At 49.0% G+C, this 19,188-nt stretch overlaps 1 protein-coding gene across 3 annotated transcripts in view; it reads right to left on the bottom strand.

The window, feature by feature from the left end:
- Positions 1-2,672: 2,672 nt before the first annotated feature.
- Positions 2,673-19,188, bottom strand: part of INTS13 (integrator complex subunit 13) — a 37,432-nt gene continuing 20,916 nt past the window's right edge. For all 3 annotated transcript variants that reach the window (XM_081330823.1, XM_081330824.1, XM_081330825.1), the window contains exons 9-17: positions 13,382-13,489; positions 12,696-12,785; positions 10,610-10,788; positions 10,078-10,248; positions 8,282-8,436; positions 7,040-7,270; positions 5,047-5,186; positions 4,056-4,191; positions 2,673-2,842 (exon numbers count right to left, since the gene is read on the bottom strand). In XM_081330823.1, the coding sequence (XP_081186949.1) occupies positions 2,803-2,842; positions 4,056-4,191; positions 5,047-5,186; positions 7,040-7,270; positions 8,282-8,436; positions 10,078-10,248; positions 10,610-10,788; positions 12,696-12,785; positions 13,382-13,489 (1,250 nt within the window). In that variant the 3' untranslated portion in view covers positions 2,673-2,802. The remainder of the gene's footprint in view (positions 2,843-4,055; positions 4,192-5,046; positions 5,187-7,039; positions 7,271-8,281; positions 8,437-10,077; positions 10,249-10,609; positions 10,789-12,695; positions 12,786-13,381; positions 13,490-19,188) is intronic.

The following is a 19,188-nucleotide window of genomic DNA, read 5'->3' as shown; positions in this document are numbered from 1 at the left end:
ACAAGAGGCTCTTTAGTTCTTCTTCACTTTCTGCCATTAGAGTGGTATCATCTGCGTATCTTAGGTTGTTGATATTTCTTCCGGCAATCTTAATTCCAACTTTTGATTCATCTAGCCCTGCCTTTCTCATGATGTGCTCTGCATATAAGTTAAATAGGCAGGGCGACAGTATACAGCCTTGCCGGACTCCTTTCCCAATTTTGAACCAATCAGTGGTTCCGTGTCCAGTTCTCACTGTTGCTTCTTGACCCGCATATAGGTTTCTCAAGAGACAAATAAGATGGTCTGGTACTCCCATCTCTTTAAGAACTTGCCACAGTTTGTTATGATCCACACAATCAAAGGCTTTAGCATAGTCAATGAAGCAGAAGTAGATGTTTTTCTGGAACTCCCTAGCTTTCTCCATGATCCAGCGTATGTTGGCAATTTGATCTCTAGTTCCTCTGCCTCTTCGAAATCCTGCCTGTACTTCTGGTAGTTCTCGATCCACATACTGCTGAAGTCTAGCTTGTAGGATTTTAAGCATGACTTTACTAGCATGAGAAATGAGTGCAATGGTGCGATAGTTTGAACATTTTTTGGCACTGCCTTTCTTTGGAATTGGAATGTAAACTGATCTTTTCCAATCCTGTGGCCACTGTTGAGTTTTCCAAATTTGCTGGCAAATTGAGTGTAGCACTTTTACTGCACTGTCTTTTAAGATTTTGAATAGCTCAGCTGGAATACTGTCACCTCCACTAGCTTTGTTGTTGCTCAGCTTTTCTAAGGCCCACTTCACCTCACATTCTAGGATGTCTGGCTCGAGGTCAGTGACCACCTCATTGTGATTATCTGGGACGTTAAGCTCATTCTTGTATAGTTCTTCTGTGTAATTTTGCCACCTCTTCTTAATCTCTTCTGCCTCTGTTAGGTCCCTGCCATTTTGGTCCTTTATCATGCCCATTTTTGCATGAAACGTTCCCTTCATCTCTCCAATTTTCTTGAAAAGATCTCTGGTCCTCCCTATTCTATTGTTTTCTTCTATTTCTTTGCACTGTTCATTTAAGAAGGCATTCTTATCTCTTCTAGCTATTCTCTGGAATTCTGCATTCAATTGGGCATATCTATGTTTTTCTCCCTTGCCTTTCGCTTCCCTCCTTTCCTCAGCTATTTGCAAAGCTTCCTCAGACAGCCATTTTGCTTTTTTGCATTTCTTTTTCTTTGGGATGGTTTTGGTTGCTACCTGTTGTACAATGTCGCGAACCTCTGTCCATAGTTCTTCAGGCACTCTGTCTATCAGATCTAATTCCTTAAATCTATTTGTCACCTCTACTGTATATTCAACAGGGATATGATTTAATTCATACCTGAGTGGCCTAGTGCTTTTCCCTACTTTCTTCAGTTTAAGCCTAAACTTTGCAAGGAGAAGCTCATGGTCTGAGCCACAGTCAGCTCCTGGTCTTGTTTTTACCGACTGTATAGAGCTTCTCCATCTTTGGCTGCAGAGCATATAGTCAATCTGATTTCTGTGTTGACCGTCTGGTGATGTCCATGTGTAGAGCCGTCTCTTGGGTTGTTGGAAAAGAGTGTTTGCTATGACCATCGTATTCTCTTGACAAAATTCTATCAGCCTGTGCCCTGCTTCATTTTGTACTCCAAGGCCAAACTTGCCTGTTATTCCAGTTATCTTTTGGCTTCCTACTTTAGCATTCCAATCCCCCATGATGATAAGGACATCATTTTTTGGTGTTACTTCTATAAGGTGCTGTAGGGCTTCATAGAACCGGTCAATTTCATCCTCTTCAGCACTGGTGGTTGGGGCATAGGCTTGGACTACTGTGATATTGAATGGTTTGCCTTGGATTCGAACTGAGATCATTCTGTCATTTTGAGGATTGTATCCCAGTATTGATTTTCCTACTCTTTTATTGACTATGAAGGCTACTCCATTTCTTCTGAGGGATTCTTGCCCGCAGTAGTATACCTGATGGTCATCTGAATTAAATTCACCCATTCCTGTCCATTTTAGTTCGCTGATACCTAAGATGTCGATGTTCAGTCTTGTCATCTCTTGTTTGACCACGTCCAGCTTTCCTTGATTCATGGATCTTACATTCCAGGTTCCTATGGAGAAAAAATCTTTACAGCATCGGACTTTCCTTTCACCACCAGACATATCCACAGCTGAGCGTCCTTTCGGCTTTGGCCCAGTCGCTTCATTCTTTCTGGCGCTACTAGTACTAGCCCTCTGCTCTTCCCCAGTAGCATATTGGACGCCTTCCGACCTGAGGGGCTCATCTTCCAGCGTCATATCGTTTTGCCTTTTGGTACTGTCCATAGGGTTTTCATGGCAAAGATACTGGAGTGGTTTGCCATTTCCTTCTCCAGTGGATCACGTTTTGTCAGAACTCTCAGCTATGACCTGTCCGTCTTGGGTGGCCCTGCACGGCATAGCTCATAGCTTCATTGAATTACGCAAGCCCCTTCGCCACGACAAGGCAGTAATCCATGAAGGGGATATAGCAATATCATAAACCAAAGAAAAAACTCAAGTAGCGGGCATTGTGCTTTTTCTTAAAAAAAAAAACAACAAAAAACAACAACAACAACAAAACAGGCAAGTCATTTTTATTCAGTCATAAAGACCTGAATAATAATTGAAATTCTGTTTGTTGTTAAAGAGTCAAACGCAGTTTGGAACAAATAGCATATTTATTTTTGCACTTTCATACAAAGGCGCTAAAATTATTACAAAAATGTAAAAAAGCAATCGAAGTAGAGAACTGTACAGTTAGATAGAGATCAGGGTCCATATCCCAGAATTCACTGCCGGCTGGGTTTTCCATTTTCTGTGGTTTCCATTCTAAAACAAATCAACGTTACAAAGTTAATGAATTCCTTTGTCATTTATCTAAATTTCCTAAAATGAGGCTGACAGAAATATTTCTATTTTCTCCTTTAAAAGGAGAGACGCAGTCCTAAAAAATTATGTGTTGAAAGCATGGTAGAATAAAAGCTGAAGAATACACAAGCCAGCTTGGAGATTCCTGTTGAACTGAAGTAAAGGTAGTCCTCGACTTACGACCATAACTGAGCCCAAAATTAATGTTGCTAAGCGAGACATTTGTTAAGTGAATTCTGTCCCATTTTATGACTTTTCCCCATTGACTTTGCTTGTCAGAAGATCAGAAAAGGGGAGCACGTGACCCTGGGACACTGCAACCGTCATAAGTATGAGTCAGTTGCCAAGCATCCAATTTCTGACCACATGACCCTGGGGATGCTGCAACGGTCATAAGGGTGAAAAATGCTCGCAAGTCATTTTTTTTCTGTTCCGTTGCAACTATGAATGGTCACTAAATGAATTGTTGTAAGTTGAGGACTACCTGTGTATAATAGGTGGCTGGCCCTGGCACAGAATAATGCAAAACAATCAACTTTGCTCCCCATAATGTTAATTGTGCTGGGTACTTACTGAACACTTATTTTAGTCAGGTGCTAGTGATTAATGAAATAAACTTATCATTTCTAAAATTCAATGATTCTGAAGCAAGATGAAATAAGCTGATCTTCAGCAAGACTTGCAAATGCAAGAGAAACTATATTCAATGTTGCACATAGGCTACAGTGAACTACAATATTTGCTGTAACTACCGTTTAAGTTGAAGAATGCAGAATTCAGCTTAGGAATTCCTGCTGAGTTGAGGAAAAATGTATACTAATACGCTAGATTTTTTTTTATCAGTTAACCAATGTCCATATAAAAATTTCCTTTGCAAGACAACGTATTTACACCAATTAAATCTTTGAAATTTTTCAAAGGCTAAATAAGAATGTCACCATTTTGCTCCTTATTCAGAATGCTTATTTTGAGTGGCGAACTATATGTGCATGTGATGTCACTATCAGAATATTTCAATGCCATCATTTTGAACCAAGAGAAGGGAAGCTCAATTACCTTCATATTATTTATTAAGATTATAGTTTAATGGGTTTAAGGGAAAAACCCATTTTCAGATAGGTTACTAACCAGAAATAACCACACATCCTGTAACAAGCTATGTTGAGATACAAACCCATTCTCCTCTTTAAGATGTTGATACAGTTCAGCCTTATTGTTGACAGAATTTAAGCGGCCAATAAATTCTTGATGTTTTCTAGAATTTGCTGCATTAATCCTGTTGCTCCAAAGAGACAGAAGGGATATCGGCCCTAAAAAAATAAAAATTAATGAAGAAAAGGTAAGTGCCCTTATTAATTTGCATTCTTAAATCTTACTTTCATACATGCACTCCAAAGAAAAATGCCTTTTCCTGGGTTTGTATGGATATTTGCCTTACTTTTTGTAGTAAAATCCACAATCGCCCCTCCAATTTATTAAGAATAATGATCTAGAATTCACATTATTTTTTTTTTTATTTTCGCACCAGGGAAAATCCAAAGCAAAGCCTTAGTACAATTTTGGACAGTCACCAGTGTGTGAAAACTACAGGGAGAGTCTGGTTGTTGACCTGTAACACAGTGACAACTGCAGAGTTTAAGAAAATGTGATAATGGGGGGGGGGAAAGGCAGAGTGGACTTAAGTTATTCCACACCAGGCCGCCTCCCCATATGGAAGAAAGATTTTCTAGGACAGGGCATTAATGAGCAAATAAAACATCTACTACCAAAACTGCCTCTGTACAACAAAAAGGTATAAATCAGAAGAATCTATGTTAGTATATACAGGTAGTCCTTGACTTACAAGGCGAGTTATGACCGTTCTTTGCAGTTACGACCATTGCAGCCTGTAATGCCATGGTGTAACGAACTGACACCAAACAACATTTAATTCTACTTACTTTTCTGGAATAAGACCCATTCCATAAATCCAGGCAGGATCTAAATTGTCAGAATGGATCTGCAGTGTTTTTCTTAACAGAGGCTTAGCTGCAGCTCTTACCAACATTCTGCTCACCCAGCATGTATATTATGTATATTTTGCTATAAATAAAAAATATGCCCTCCATAAAGCCATCGCTTTGCTTTTTTTTTTTTTGGATAACTTGCAATTATTTGGACTGTACCTTTATTTTTTTCCGGCCCTGGCAAATCTTCCATTACAACAAGAGGCTTCTTATTGGGGGGCTCTGGGGAATCTGGAGAGTCTTTAATGATTTCTGCTTCGGCAAGTTCCTCTTTTTCGCGATCTAATAAACCTTTTAACCTTCAGAGACAAAGAGAAAACAGCTTGGTAATGGCGACCTCAAGGATGCATGCTTGTGGTGTGTGTAAGTTACACACTTGTTTAACCTGGCCCTTTCAGTCCTCTCAATTCCAAGGATGGCTACCTAAGCGGATAATGATGCAGCCTTTCCTTGAAGCCACACCGGATGGCCTTGGATGGTTCCTCCTGCATCCATCTCCCAATGACAAGGCAACTGAAGGGGCAACCTCGCTCAATGGTCTCCGTTGCAGCTTTGGACCCAAATCACAGCAGAGATGAAACTGCCAGGAGGAACTAGAAATCCACGTCACAAAACCAGCTAAGGAATAAGGATGTAGGAGACGAGCCCGAGGGAGGGGGGGTGTCAAACATGTCATCAATCACGAACGTTCGGAGAATGCGGAGAACCTGCTAATCGCTCTGTCCAAGGAACATGTGCAGAAAGTTCAGGCAAATATGGAAACACTCAAGCGAGGAGGATGAAGCCCGGCAGAAACGCTGCCCTATCTGGGAAGGGTTCACCAGCACATAAAGCTCATTTCTTGGGATGCCAATGTTCTTGACACTACAAAGCTGTTCACCAAGACAGCGGAGGCCACGTGCAAGTGGGGGCCAAGATCAGAACTAACCCCATGGATAAATTCCAAACAAAAGCGGTGGTGGATAGGCAGGAAACAAAACCTTTCCGAACATTTGTTGCCAGTGGAGGCCAAAATGCTGAAGCTCCTTCAGAAACACAACTGGGATCAGTATTAGTAGATCTTGAGTGAGGATAAAGCTACTCTGTTAGCCTTTAAAAGCTACGAAGAACTGAGTTTTGTAATTTATACATTAAGCATTTAGGACTCTATATTCCTAAAAATATTCTAAATATATGGACATGTTACCATAGATCAGGGGTAGGCAACCTTGGCTCTTTTTTGACTAGTGGACTTCAACTCCCAGAATTCCTGAGCCAGCACGGCTCAGCTTGGAAATCTTTCTTTTTCCTCTCAGCATGGCTGGCTCAGGAATTCTGGGAGCTGAAGTCCACAAGTCATAAAGCGGCCTAGGCCTAGGCCAGGGGTAGGCAACCTTGGCTCTTTTATGACTTGTGGACTTCAACTCCCAGAATTCCTGAGCCAGCACGGCTCAGCTTGGAAACCTCTCCCTTTCCCCCTCAGCGTGGCTGGCTCAGGAATTCTGGGAGTTGAAGTCCACGAGTCATAAACGAGCCAAGGTTGCCTACTCCTGCCATAGATACTTACACAAAAGCCCATCCAGGGTTAATCCAGCCTTGCGATTTTTAATCAAAATGCAACACCCTCAGATAAGACAACCCTAAACATTTTCCTATGTTTTAATTTTCATTAACTGGCTTATCTGCAGGCCACCCAATTTCCACAGGATTAACCGAACCCCATTTTTGCCGGTGTATTTTAGGACTCAAAATTCTCTTAAGGAAATCCTTAAGTATCTACGATGAAAGCATTTAGAAAAACCCGTCTTGGATATTAAGAGATAAAAATCTAGGGGATGTAACTGACGTCTTTGCAATGAATTTTACCTCACGATCAGTTGGTGTTTTAAGAGGCATTCCATTGTTAATCCAAAATAAATATTATCTTCAGACAAATGACGGAGGCAACAAAGCCAGCACTGAGGGAGGGTGCCAGCAGGAATTGACTCCCATAGCTAGCGGACTTCAAGGTGGTGTTGTGTTGCCCGTCCTATCGGCAAACAAGCTGGTTCCTGAAAATGATTTCGGAGGCCAATGTCTCCTGGAAGTCTTTTATTCCCCGTTTTCTGACCAAGGTAGGGCAAACTAGCTCTTGGTGTCCTTCGCGCAATTCCCTCAACCCTTGAAAGCTCACCTTTCTGATTCCGGCCAGGATTTCTCCGATTCGTAATCTTTCCCTGCTTTCTCTGCTTTGTCCTCTTTTTCTTCTCTCTTCCTGCCCCGTTTCTTGCGCTCCTCTTCTTCGGGAGGTTTGCTTCTGCACGTCAGGAGACACTCCAGGACCCGCTGATGTTTCTCCGAGTTGGCGATGTGAGCCCGAACAAGGGTCTCCAGTTCGTTCCACATAATCCTGTACTGCTCGTCTCTGGACGAGGACACAAAGGAAGGAACCCAAGTAAGCAACAGGCACCACGGAGCTGATACCTCCTAATTTTACTTTTACTTCTGCTTTCTCTCTTTATTTTTCTGGACACACAGGTAGCCCTCGACTTACGGCCACAACTGAGCCCAAATTTATGCTGCTAAGTGACACAAGGGTGAGCTTTGCCCCCTTTTAGGACTTTTCTCGCCTCGGTTGTTAAGCGAATTGCTGCAGTTGTTAAATGAGTAACACGGCTATTAAGTGAATCTGGGTTTCCCATTGACTTTGCTCATAAGGAGGTCACGAAAGGGGAAATCACACGACTCCGGGACAAGGCGATTGCGATAAAATATGAGTCAGTTGCCAAGCGGCTGAATTTTGATCATGTGACCCTGGGTTGTAAGTGTGAAAAACTGGCTGTAAGTCCCTTTCTTCAGTACTGTTGCAACTAGTACAGTCACTAAACAAATTGTTGTAAGCCGAGGACTACCTGTATTTAAAGTGCCTCTTCCAAGATGGACCCAACTCTCTAGAAAAATGGAGTTCCATGAAAACTATATGCTTTCTCAAAGCAAATTATATTATGGCAGCTTCTTTTTTTTTTTTAAATTCCATTTATATCCCGCCCTTCTCCGAAGACTCAGGGCGGCTTACAAACTTAGCAATAGCCTTCACTCTATGTATATGCCTGCTTATTAGGGCTTTCACACCCCTCCCAAGCAGCATTATTACAAAGTCAGCTTAATTGCCCCCAACAATCTGGGTCCTCATTTTACCTACCTCGGAAGGATGGAAGGCTGAGTCAACCTTGAGCCTGGTGGGATGCGAACCTGCACTAATGGCAGGCAGCTACCTAAGAGCTACCTACCTAGCTCTTAGCATAGTAAAATATAGCTAAATAAAACAAAATTATGCTGGTTGGAAGCGGTGTGTCAATCTTTGCATCCAAACTTTAAACACACACACACACACACACACACACACACACACACACACACACACACACACACTTGCCTTTTAGGGCCCTTCCCTCTTGTCCCAACGGTTGATATCGGCAACGGATCATTTTTCCTTTCCATTTCTACTAGACTGTAAATTGTTTTCTGACAAGTGAGCACATCTTCATCTGTCAGTGCTTCTTTTACAATGACGCTGGCTAATGGCACCACCTAGAAGATTTAAAAAATAAAATAATAAAAAAAATGAAAACAAAGATTCTTTGTGAACTTCCTTGAGAGGCATATAAACGGTGACGCTTGGACTGGTTTTTCAGTCAAGTGAATTGTTAGTATTGCTGAAAGTTTCATTATTTCGATGAGCGTCCATGCTAATCACATCCAGATACAGACTTAACCCACAAATCTTACAAAAGACTAACAGCTTTGTCTTACAAGGAAGGCATAACTTGGCTTCATAATCAATGCTTTCAAATAAGCCTTTATGTCAGGGGTCTTCAAAGTTGGCCCTTTTATGACTTGTGGACTTCAACTCTCAGAATTCCTCAGCCAGCATGTCTGGCTGAGGAATTCTGGGAGTTGAAGACCACAAGTCATAAAAGGGCCAAGCTTGAAGACCCCTGCTTTATGTAGTGCTTGTTCAATGATCACTCATTTGAATTTGCACGATTACAACCCAGATGCTTAGTTAACCGGCCCGGATTTCCAATGGTTTTAGCATCCCATAATCAAAGATCACAATTTGCAACCTTTCCTACCAGCTTCCCAAGCCAAGTCAATGGGGAAGTCAGCAGTCTTTAAATATTCAATATGCATTTCCATTTGCTGAATGGTGTTATTTTTTTTAAAAAAACGTATGGAAACAGAATGCCAAGCAAGCAGGCCCTAATTTCAAAATATTGATAGGAAGGCAGAGAAAGGGTAACAATAATTGAAAATTACTTGCTCGGATTCAATGCTGGGTGAAAACATTCTTTATTAACAAAGAAATAATAAGGCTGCTTCAACGAGGTGGATGAATGCTGAGCGTGGGGACCAGGTCAGATAAAGCTAGATACAGACAATACTGCCAGCTCATTGACATTAGTCTTATTGTTTTATATACCATAATAAAATGGAGAAACCAAAAGAGCTGTTAGATTCTCTGGACAACCAACTGCCATTTTTTTTTATCTTGGAATAGGCCAGCAATGGTTTTTCAATATCTAGGAGCACTGCATCTGGAATCTCCCAAAGACTGTTATCAAAATGTACTCCCTTTAAATACCCAACTCAGTGTTTCTAATGCTGACTGACAAGGTGCAAAAACAGCCAGGAAAAAGGACTTTAAAGATTAAAGAGAAAGAAGATTCAGTGTACTTTCGAACATCGGATAATTTCTATCAATGGCTAGAAAAACGAGTCAGAGAGAAAGGAACGTGATATGTAATTTTGAATATATATTAGTAAGAAGAAGGCTATCGAGTGATTAAGTAACATACTGTTTATGATAATTAACTATATCTATTATTGTTAGTTAAATACATGTACCCAGACACTATGCTGTTTGCTAAATATTGAAAATGTTATTTGGAAAACCCCCAACTCCAACCCTAACCCAAAGCCCGACCCCACCTTATCCCTAATCCTATAAAAACTAATAAAATCTATAAAAAAAATCTATAGGAACACGAGATTTGCAGAAACAGATTACTTTGTAAGACCCACTTGTACAATTTAACCATCAAGCAGTCACATCCCATGGATGTTCAATTGCCCAATATACTTGAAAAGTACCACCTTCGGGGAGATCTGGACATTAGTAAGTAAAACATGACTGATGGCGGGGAGCTCAAGGCGGCCAGGGTTACCTACCGCCTGCATGTTGAAGATGGTGGTCTGTGAAATAATCATGGGCCAATAACGGGTGTGTTTCTCGAGCTGGTCTTTGGCTCGTTCCAAAGGAATCTCAAGACTGTCGTCATTCTTGTACCTGGGTTCTAGGAAAGGAGCAAGCCTATTTTCTCTCATAAATTCGCCAAAGTCCTACGTAGGAAAAATAAAATAAAATAAAACAAAATTAGCAGACTTTCCAAGAGATAGCTAAAATATAATATCTGTCCCCACATCTTTTTTTTAAAATATTACATTAATTTGGTTTGAAAGAGATGTCCACACTGTTCCACGTGAACGGTCAAAGGTGCAGAAGAAATTACAACTTTTTTTTAAAAAAAATCACTCATACGCCGTTTTCAAAAGCTGGGACACTCACACGTTCTAGTCGCATCGAACGAAACCACTGTGGATCGAGGATTGCTCCTATTTTAAAGCCCATGCCTATTAGAACTGAAGCGGAGAGCCTAACAATTAACTTGGGTTTTTAGATTTCGATTTCAGCCAAACTCACGGTGATCCTGTAGTCAGTGACTCTGCCCCCACATCCTTCGCTTATTGAAGGGGGATCCTCCAGAATGGACCGAGAACTGCTTAAGACGTGCAGGAAAATTTCTCCTCCGTGGCTGCTCAGCATGTGACTGATGACTTTAGAGCCAGACTTGCGAGGTTGTTCCAACAACACAGAACGACCTGTGGAGAGGGGGAAGGCTCTGTTAATTAATGGGCATAATGTTCTAGGCCAGGGGTAGGCAAGCTTGGCTCTTTTATGACTTGTGGACTCCCAGAATTCCTGAGCCAGCCACACTGAGGGGAAAGGGAGAGGTTTCCAAGCTGAGCCAGGCTGGCTCGGGAATTCTGGGAGTTGAAGTCCACGAGTCATAAAAGAGCCAAGGTTGCCTACCCCTGGTATAGATTATTAAATATCCTGACAATCCTTACAAAACGATGGACTATTTTCTTGTTCCTTTGCAGACAAAAAGATTCTTGATTGCTGCCATACTCACCACTTTTTAAAAAGTCCACGAGTCATAAAAGAGCCAAGGTTGCCTACCCCTGGCCTAGGCCGCTTTATGACTCGTGGACTTCAACTCCCAGAATTCCTAAGCCAGGCTTGCTGAGGGAGAAGGGAGTGTTTCCAGGCTAAGCCATGCCGGCTCATGAATTCTGGGAGTTGAAGTCCACGAGTCATAAAAGAGCCAAGATTGCCTACCTCTGTTCTATGCGATACCTAATCATCCTTCTGGTTTATGATCAAAAATGGCTCTGTTCGCTTTTCTTCTGTCATGCTCTCATTGTGTGCTGAATAAATAATAATAGATCAAAAACCAATCCATTTGCAGGCTTCTAGGTTATAAGAGATTTTTCCCACTGTGGGAAACCAAGCCATTCCATCCGTTCATGGACCGACTGCGTGTGTTGTGACTCAGGGCCAGCCTGTGGGTCCGACAGCCGGGTCCGATGTATCGGAGGACTCAGATGTGGGGGAGGAGGGAAACGAACCGGCTGATGATGATTTGGAGGCTTTGCAGAGTCCTCAGCCGGGGACCTCTTCTCAGCTGTGTGAGCCCGAGAGTGCGGAGGATGATGACCCACAGCTGGCCCTGTTCAAGGACGCCCGACGCAGGAGGCAGACGAGCAGGGACAAACAAAGAAAGACTATGGGACTCCTCGGGAGGAGGCACAGGGAGACCACGCCCTGAGCTCTCTATAAAAGAAGTGTTTGGGGAGGGGCTGGTTGCTGAAAGCAACTTTTCCGCTTGAGAAGACAAGCTCTTGTGTTTTTGTTAACTGCGTAATTAAATCTTGGCAGAAGCCTTTTAGCCTTGGACGCTTTCCAGACTCTTCTCTTAATTAGGGGTTGCGAGACGAGGGCTGGTTCAGAACAGCGTGGGAGACAGAATCTCATCCCGGTTCTGATCCTATCTATCTGGATGGCCTTAGTTTCCTTCTTCTTTCCACTTGCTGGTTTGGTCTAATTAGACGTTTCAACTACCAGTGAGTAAAACCACTGTCATAATTAACACAGACAGAGCGCGTTAAAAAGTTGTGTCGTGGCTATCTTTCAGACGTTTCAGCCAGCACATCTATGCTCCCGCCTCCCATTTATCCCTTGAAAAACATCTCTGAAGTGAAATTGGGTTGAAGGAGGATGCCAAGTCTCCACAGCTGGGGGTCCACAAGAATCTGGGTCCCTCCTGAGATGGTCCAGACCCATAAACCACTAGACTGGACTGGCTCTTAGGAAGCGAATCTTGCCTGAATAACAGAATACAAGTTTTTCCATCCCAGATCCATCCGGTCTACTCAACCTAAAAAAAAAAATTAAGGCTAACAACATCCTTTAAAGGAAAGGAAAATCAGGGTCAGCAAAGGCAGGAGCTGAAGCTTTCTCATTCCCACTGGGCGCTCCGGAGAATTCCTCCATTTTTGCCAGAAGGGTGGATGCCCTCTTAGAGCTGAAGCAGATTCCTAAATCTGACCCGACACTGAATCTGACCCTTGTCTCAGATGGTGTTTCTCCTACTTCAATCCCAAATCCACAGTCAGTCAACTGCAATCGTTCTTTCCTTTGAGGGTTTGAGTGACAAATGTTTTACCGTTAAGAAGAAAGTTGGTTAGGCAAGAAGAAGGACGGCTGTTTACATCCACAGGGGATATTCTGTACGCTCCGGTGCAATAATGCAGTTCTGGAAAGAAAAAGGAAAAAGGAGAATGTTTACAATTCTTAAAGTATACCTCATCTCAGTTAAGAGTTACATTCTTTACAGAAAGAGTTTGAGCTTGTGTCATCCAGGCAAGTTCTTGGTTTAAAAACATGACCGTGCCCCCATTGCTATCATTTAGTGGTGGAAAAAAAGAACAAACAGGATAAATCTCTAGAATTAAGCCACATGTGAAAAGCTTTAGAGCAGACATGTCAAACACAAGGCCCGGGGGCCGGATCCGGCCCGCAAAGTGGTTTCATGCGGCCCGTGAAGCCATCCTGGAAACAGTGAGGGAACGGCCCCCACTGCCTTGGCCCTGGCCCAGAGACCCTCCTTCTGCCAGAGACCCTCAGATGTGTCCCGCTCCTGCCCAGGCCCCCATAGGCACCCTTGATGCGAACAATGCAGAGCTGGCCATGCCCACCCAGTAGGCCATATGCACTCTAGCCACGCCCACCCAGTAGGCCACGCCCACCCTGGCCATACCCACCCGGCCCCGAGGGCAACTGCAATGCTGATGCGGCCCTCAATGAAATTGAGTTTGACACCCCTGCTTTAGAGGAATAATAAATATTTACCAACGCTATTTGTTCTTGGGGTACACCATTTTAAAGTGATGGTTTCTTTGAATGTGCCCTCTTTGCCGCCGCCGCTGCTGCTGCTGCTGCTGCTCATGTGATTATCGCCTGTGATGCAGAGTTGAAAGATTAATTACCGTATATACTTGAGTATAAGCCGACTCGAGTATAAGCCGAGACCCCCATTTTCACCCCCAAAAACTGGAAAAAGTTCGTGACTCGAGTATAAGCCGATCCGCCGTTCTGCAAGCCTCCGCCGCCAGCAGAGGCTCGATCCGCCATTTTGCAAGCCTGAATACACAGGAATACCCTGTGTGGCCGCGGCTCTCGGGGAAGCCCTGGCTGTCCGCTTCCTCGTTCCACGCTGCCATTCGGGGCCCGCGCGTTCCCCGGGCAAATCGCGGCGCCCAGCAGGCGAGGAAACACGCCCGCTCCAGTCGCCCCCCCTTCCCTCAGGAGACGCGAAGCAAGTGACCGCCCGGAGCTTACCGAGGACTTGCGCGCGGCCGAGGCTTCGGTGCTTCCAGGATCGCGCGCACCTCTCCCAAGCCGCCGCCGTCCGGAGACCTGCCGAAGTTTGGGGAGATTTGGGGAGGTGCGCGCGCACCTCCCCAAACCTCCCCAAACGTCAGCAGGTCTCCGGATCTCCGTGCCTTGCCTGCCTGCTTCTTTCGCTCACCCGTGCTTTCTCTCCCCATCGCTCACCCGTGCTTTCCCCCCCATCGCTCACCCGTGCTTTCCCTCCCCATCGCTCACCCGTGCTTTCCCCCCCCATCGCTCACCCGTGCTTTCCCCCCCCATCGCTCACCCGTGCTTTCCCCCCCCATCGCTCACCCGTGCTTTCCCCCCCATCGCTCACCCGTGCTTTCCCCCCCCATCGCTCACCCGTGCTTTCCCCCCCATCGCTCACCCGTGCTTTCCCCCCCATCGCTCACCCGTGCTTTCTCTCCCCATCGCTCACCCGTGCTTTCTCTCCCCATCGCTCACCCGTGCTTTCCCCCCCCATCGCTCACCCGTGCTTTCCCCCCCATCGCTCACCCGTGCTTTCTCTCCCCATCGCTCACCCGTGCTTCCCCCCCCATCGCTCACCCGTGCTTTCTCTCCCCATCGCTCACCCGTGCTTTCCCCCCCCATCGCTCACCCGTGCTTTCCCCCCCATCGCTCACCCGTGCTTTCCCCCCCCATCGCTCACCCGTGCTTTCCCCCCCATCGCTCACCCGTGCTTTCCCCCCCCATCGCTCACCCGTGCTTTCCCCCCCATCGCTCACCCGTGCTTTCTCTCCCCATCGCTCACCCGTGCTTTCCCCCCCCATCGCTCACCCGTGCTTTCCCCCCCCATCGCTCACCCGTGCTTTCCCCCCCCATCGCTCACCCGTGCTTTCCCCCCCATCGCTCACCCGTGCTTTCTCTCCCCATCGCTCACCCGTGCTTTCCCCCCCCATCGCTCACCCGTGCTTTCCCCCCCCATCGCTCACCCGTGCTTTCTCTCCCCATCGCTCACCCGTGCTCTCTCCCCCATTGCTCACCCATGCTTTCCCCCCCATCGCTCACCCGTGCTTTCCCCCCCATCGCTCACCCGTGCTCTCTCCCCATCGCTCACCCGTGCTTTCCCCCCCATCGCTCACCCGTGCTTTCTCTCCCCATCGCTCACCCGTGCTTTCCCCCCCCATCGCTCACCCGTGCTTTCTCTCCCCATCGCTCACCCGTGCTTCCCCCCCCATCGCTCACCCGTGCTTTCCCCCCCCATCGTTCACCCGTGCTTTCCCCCCCCCATCGCTCACCCGTGCTTTCCCTCCCCATCGCTCACCCGTGCTTTCCCCCCCCATCGCTCACCCGTGCTTTCTCTCCCCATCGCTCACCCGTGCCGCCCCGAAAATGCCGCTGCCGCTCGCCCGCTTGCTCGCTTCCTCGCCCGGGGACCAGCACCAGCCAGCCAGCCCGCCGGCGAGAAGCCCGGCCCGGAGGTGAGGGGAGGGAGCGGAGTCGCTCACCCGTGCTTTCCCCCCCCATCGTTCACCCGTGCTTTCCCCCCCCATCGCTCACCCGTGCTTTCTCTCCCCATCGCTCACCCGTGCTTTCCCCCCCCCATCGCTCACCCGTGCTTTCTCTCCCCATCGCTCACCCGTGCCGCCCCGAAAATGCCGCTGCCGCTCGCCCGCTTGCTCGCTTCCTCGCCCGGGGACCAGCACCAGCCAGCCAGCCCGCCGGCGAGAAGCCCGGCCCGGAGGTGAGGGGAGGGAGCGGAGTCGCTCACCCGTGCTTTCCCCCCCCCATCGCTCACCCGTGCTTTCTCTCCCCATCAAAGATCCTTGGAAGTAATGGTTGGAAAAGTTTGCAAGTCTTTGGGAAAGTTCAAGAAGTGAAAGGAATACCCTCCTCTTGAAAGACCAGATAAGGCAGACAGGGAGATGAAGAGTTCAACCGAGTTTCCTCTTTTGTTCAGGCATCTGCACCCGCTGCTTTTAAACTCGCCGGGCGCTGCAACGGCACCCGTTTTCCCCGGCGAGTTTTCCCTACCTGGCCCCTGCAGAATCGCGGCGGCGCCCCCGGAGAAGCCTACCCCGAGGCTGCGGCCGATTTTTCCTTCTCCTAGACTCTGCCGCCCAGAGCGTTGTTTCTCCCCCTCGTGCGTGCGTGGGATGAGGCGAGAAACCAACAGCCTGCGTCCGTCTCTCTTTATGTATATTTCTGTATATATCTTATCTCGGGATCTAGACCTTTCGAAGGAGAAGGGGCGGCTGGAGTTCGTGAGTTGCTGTGGGACCCAAGGGTTGGGGGAAGAGAGATGGGAGGGAAAAGGGGAGAAACCTGCCGCTGGCTAGTTCTTTGTCTGATCGGGGGAGCCTGAACAAAAGAGGAAACTCGGTTGAACTCTTCATCTCCCTGTCTGCCTTATCTGGCTTTTTGAAACGCACCACCGGCTGCTCCGTCCAGAAGCCCAGATTCGGGAGGGCTGCTTGGCTTCCACTTGAGCCCATCTATGTCCGCAGGCCCCCCCCCCCACTACCCCTAGACCTCCGCCGCCGGCGGAGGCTGGATCCGCGCTCCGCAGCGGCAGGGCGCGGATCCAGCCGCCGGCAGAGGCTTGTGGAGCACGGATCCAGCCTCCGCCGGCATGCAGGCAAATCCTGCTAAAGGGCTTTCTCCCCCCCCACACTGGATCCGCGCTCCGCAAGCCTCTGCCGGCGGCAGGGCGCGGATCCAGCAGAAAGAAGCAGGCAGGCAAGGCACGGAGATCCGGAGACCTGCTGATGATTGGGGAGGTTTGGGCACCGCCGGCGGCGGAGGTCTAGGGGTAGTGGGGGGGGGGCCCGCGGACATAGATGGGCTCAAGTGGAAGCCAAGCAGCCCTCCCGAATCTGGGCTTCTGGACGGAGCAGCCGGTGGTGCGTTTCAAAAAGCCAGATAAGGCAGACAGGGAGATGAAGAGTTCAACCGAGTTTCCTCTTTTGTTCAGGCTCCCCCGATCAGACAAAGAACTAGCCAGCGGCAGGTTTCTCCCCTTTTCCCTCCCATCTCTCTTCCCCCAACCCTTGGGTCCCACAGCAACTCACGAACTCCAGCCGCCCCTTCTCCTTCGAAAGGTCTAGATCCCGAGATAAGATATATACAGAAATATACATAAAGAGAGACGGACGCAGGCTGTTGGTTTCTCGCCTCATCCCACGCACGCACGAGGGGGAGAAACAACGCTCTGGGCGGCAGAGTCTAGGAGAAGGAAAAATCGGCCGCAGCCTCGGGGTAGGCTTCTCCGGGGGCGCCGCCGCGATTCTGCAGGGGCCAGGTAGGGAAAACTCGCCGGGGAAAACGGGTGCCGTTGCAGCGCCCGGCGAGTTTAAAAGCAGCGGGTGCAGATGCCTGAACAAAAGAGGAAACTCGGTTGAACTCTTCATCTCCCTGTCTGCCTTATCTGGTCTTTCAAGAGGAGGGTATTCCTTTCACTTCTTGAACTTTCCCAAAGACTTGCAAACTTTTCCAACCATTACTTCCAAGGATCTTTGATGGGGAGAGAAAGCACGGGTGAGCGATGGGGGGGGGAAAGCACGGGTGAGCGACTCCGCTCCCTCCCCTCACCTCCGGGCCGGGCTTCTCGCCGGCGGGCTGGCTGGCTGGTGCTGGTCCCCGGGCGAGGAAGCGAGCAAGCGGGCGAGCGGCAGCGGCATTTTCGGGGCGGCACGGGTGAGCGATGGGGAGAGAAAGCACGGGTGAGCGATGGGGGGGGAAAGCACGGGTGAGCGATGGGGGGGGAAAGCACGGGTGAACGATGGGGAGAGAAAGCACGGGTGAGCGATGGGGAGAGAAAGCACGGGTGAGCGATGGGGAGAGAAAGCACGGGTGAGCGATGGGGGGGGAAAGCACGGGTGAGCGATGGGGAGAGAAAGCACGGGTGAGCGATGGGGAGAGAAAGCACGGGTGAGCGATGGGGAGAGAAAGCACGGGTGAGCGATGGGGGGGGAAAGCACGGGTAAGCGATGGGGGGGGAAAGCACGGGTGAGCGATGGGGAGAGAAAGCACGGGTGAGCGATGGGGGGAAAGCACGGGTGAGCGATGGGGGGGGAAAGCACGGGTGAGCGATGGGGAGAGAAAGCACGGGTGAGCGATGGGGGGGGAAAGCACGGGTGAGCGATGGGGGGGGAAAGCACGGGTGAGCGATGGGGAGAGAAAGCACGGGTGAGCGATGGGGGGGAAAGCACGGGTGAGCGATGGGGGGGGAAAGCACGGGTGAGCGATGGGGAGAGAAAGCACGGGTGAGCGATGGGGGGGGAAAGCACGGGTGAGCGATGGGGGGGGAAAGCACGGGTGAACGATGGGGGGGGAAAGCACGGGTGAGCGATGGGGGGAAAGCACGGGTGAACGATGGGGGGGGAAGCACGGGTGAGCGATGGGGAGAGAAAGCACGGGTGAGCGATGGGGAGAGAAAGCACGGGTGAGCAATGGGGGGGGAAAGCACGGGTGAGCAATGGGGGGGGAAAGCACGGGTGAACGATGGGGGGGGAAAGCACGGGTGAGCGATGGGGGGGGAAAGCACGGGTGAGCGATGGGGAGAGAAAGCACGGGTGAGCGATGGGGAGAGAAAGCACGGGTGAGCAATGGGGGGGGAAAGCACGGGTGAACGATGGGGGGGGAAAGCACGGGTGAGCGATGGGGGGGGAAAGCACGGGTGAGCGATGGGGGGGGAAAGCACGGGTGAGCGATGGGGAGAGAAAGCACGGGTGAGCGATGGGGAGAGAAAGCACGGGTGAGCAATGGGGGGGGAAAGCACGGGTGAGCGATGGGGAGAGAAAGCACGGGTGAGCGATGGGGGGGGAAGCACGGGTGAGCGATGGGGAGAGAAAGCACGGGTGAGCGATGGGGGGGAAAGCACGGGTGAGCGATGGGGGGGGAAAGCACGGGTGAGCGATGGGGGGGGAAGCACGGGTGAGCGATGGGGAGAGAAAGCACGGGTGAGCGATGGGGGGGGAAAGCACGGGTGAGCGATGGGGGGGGAAAGCACGGGTGAGCGATGGGGAGAGAAAGCACGGGTGAGCGATGGGGGGGAAAGCACGGGTGAGCGATGGGGGGGGAAAGCACGGGTGAGCGATGGGGGGGGAAAGCACGGGTGAGCGATGGGGGGGAAAGCACGGGTGAGCGATGGGGGGGAAAGCACGGGTGAGCGATGGGGGGGGAAAGCACGGGTGAGCGATGGGGGGGGAAAGCACGGGTGAGCGATGGGGGGGGAAAGCACGGGTGAGCGATGGGGAGAGAAAGCACGGGTGAGCGATGGGGGGGGAAAGCACGGGTGAGCGATGGGGGGGGAAAGCACGGGT

The sequence above is a fragment of the Vipera berus genome (assembly GCF_964194415.1).
Source record: "Vipera berus genome assembly, chromosome: 6".
Classification (NCBI taxonomy): Eukaryota; Metazoa; Chordata; class Lepidosauria; order Squamata; family Viperidae; genus Vipera; species Vipera berus.
The sequence above is the reverse complement of the archived record's forward strand: the minus strand, read 5'-3'. Positions and strand labels throughout refer to the sequence as shown.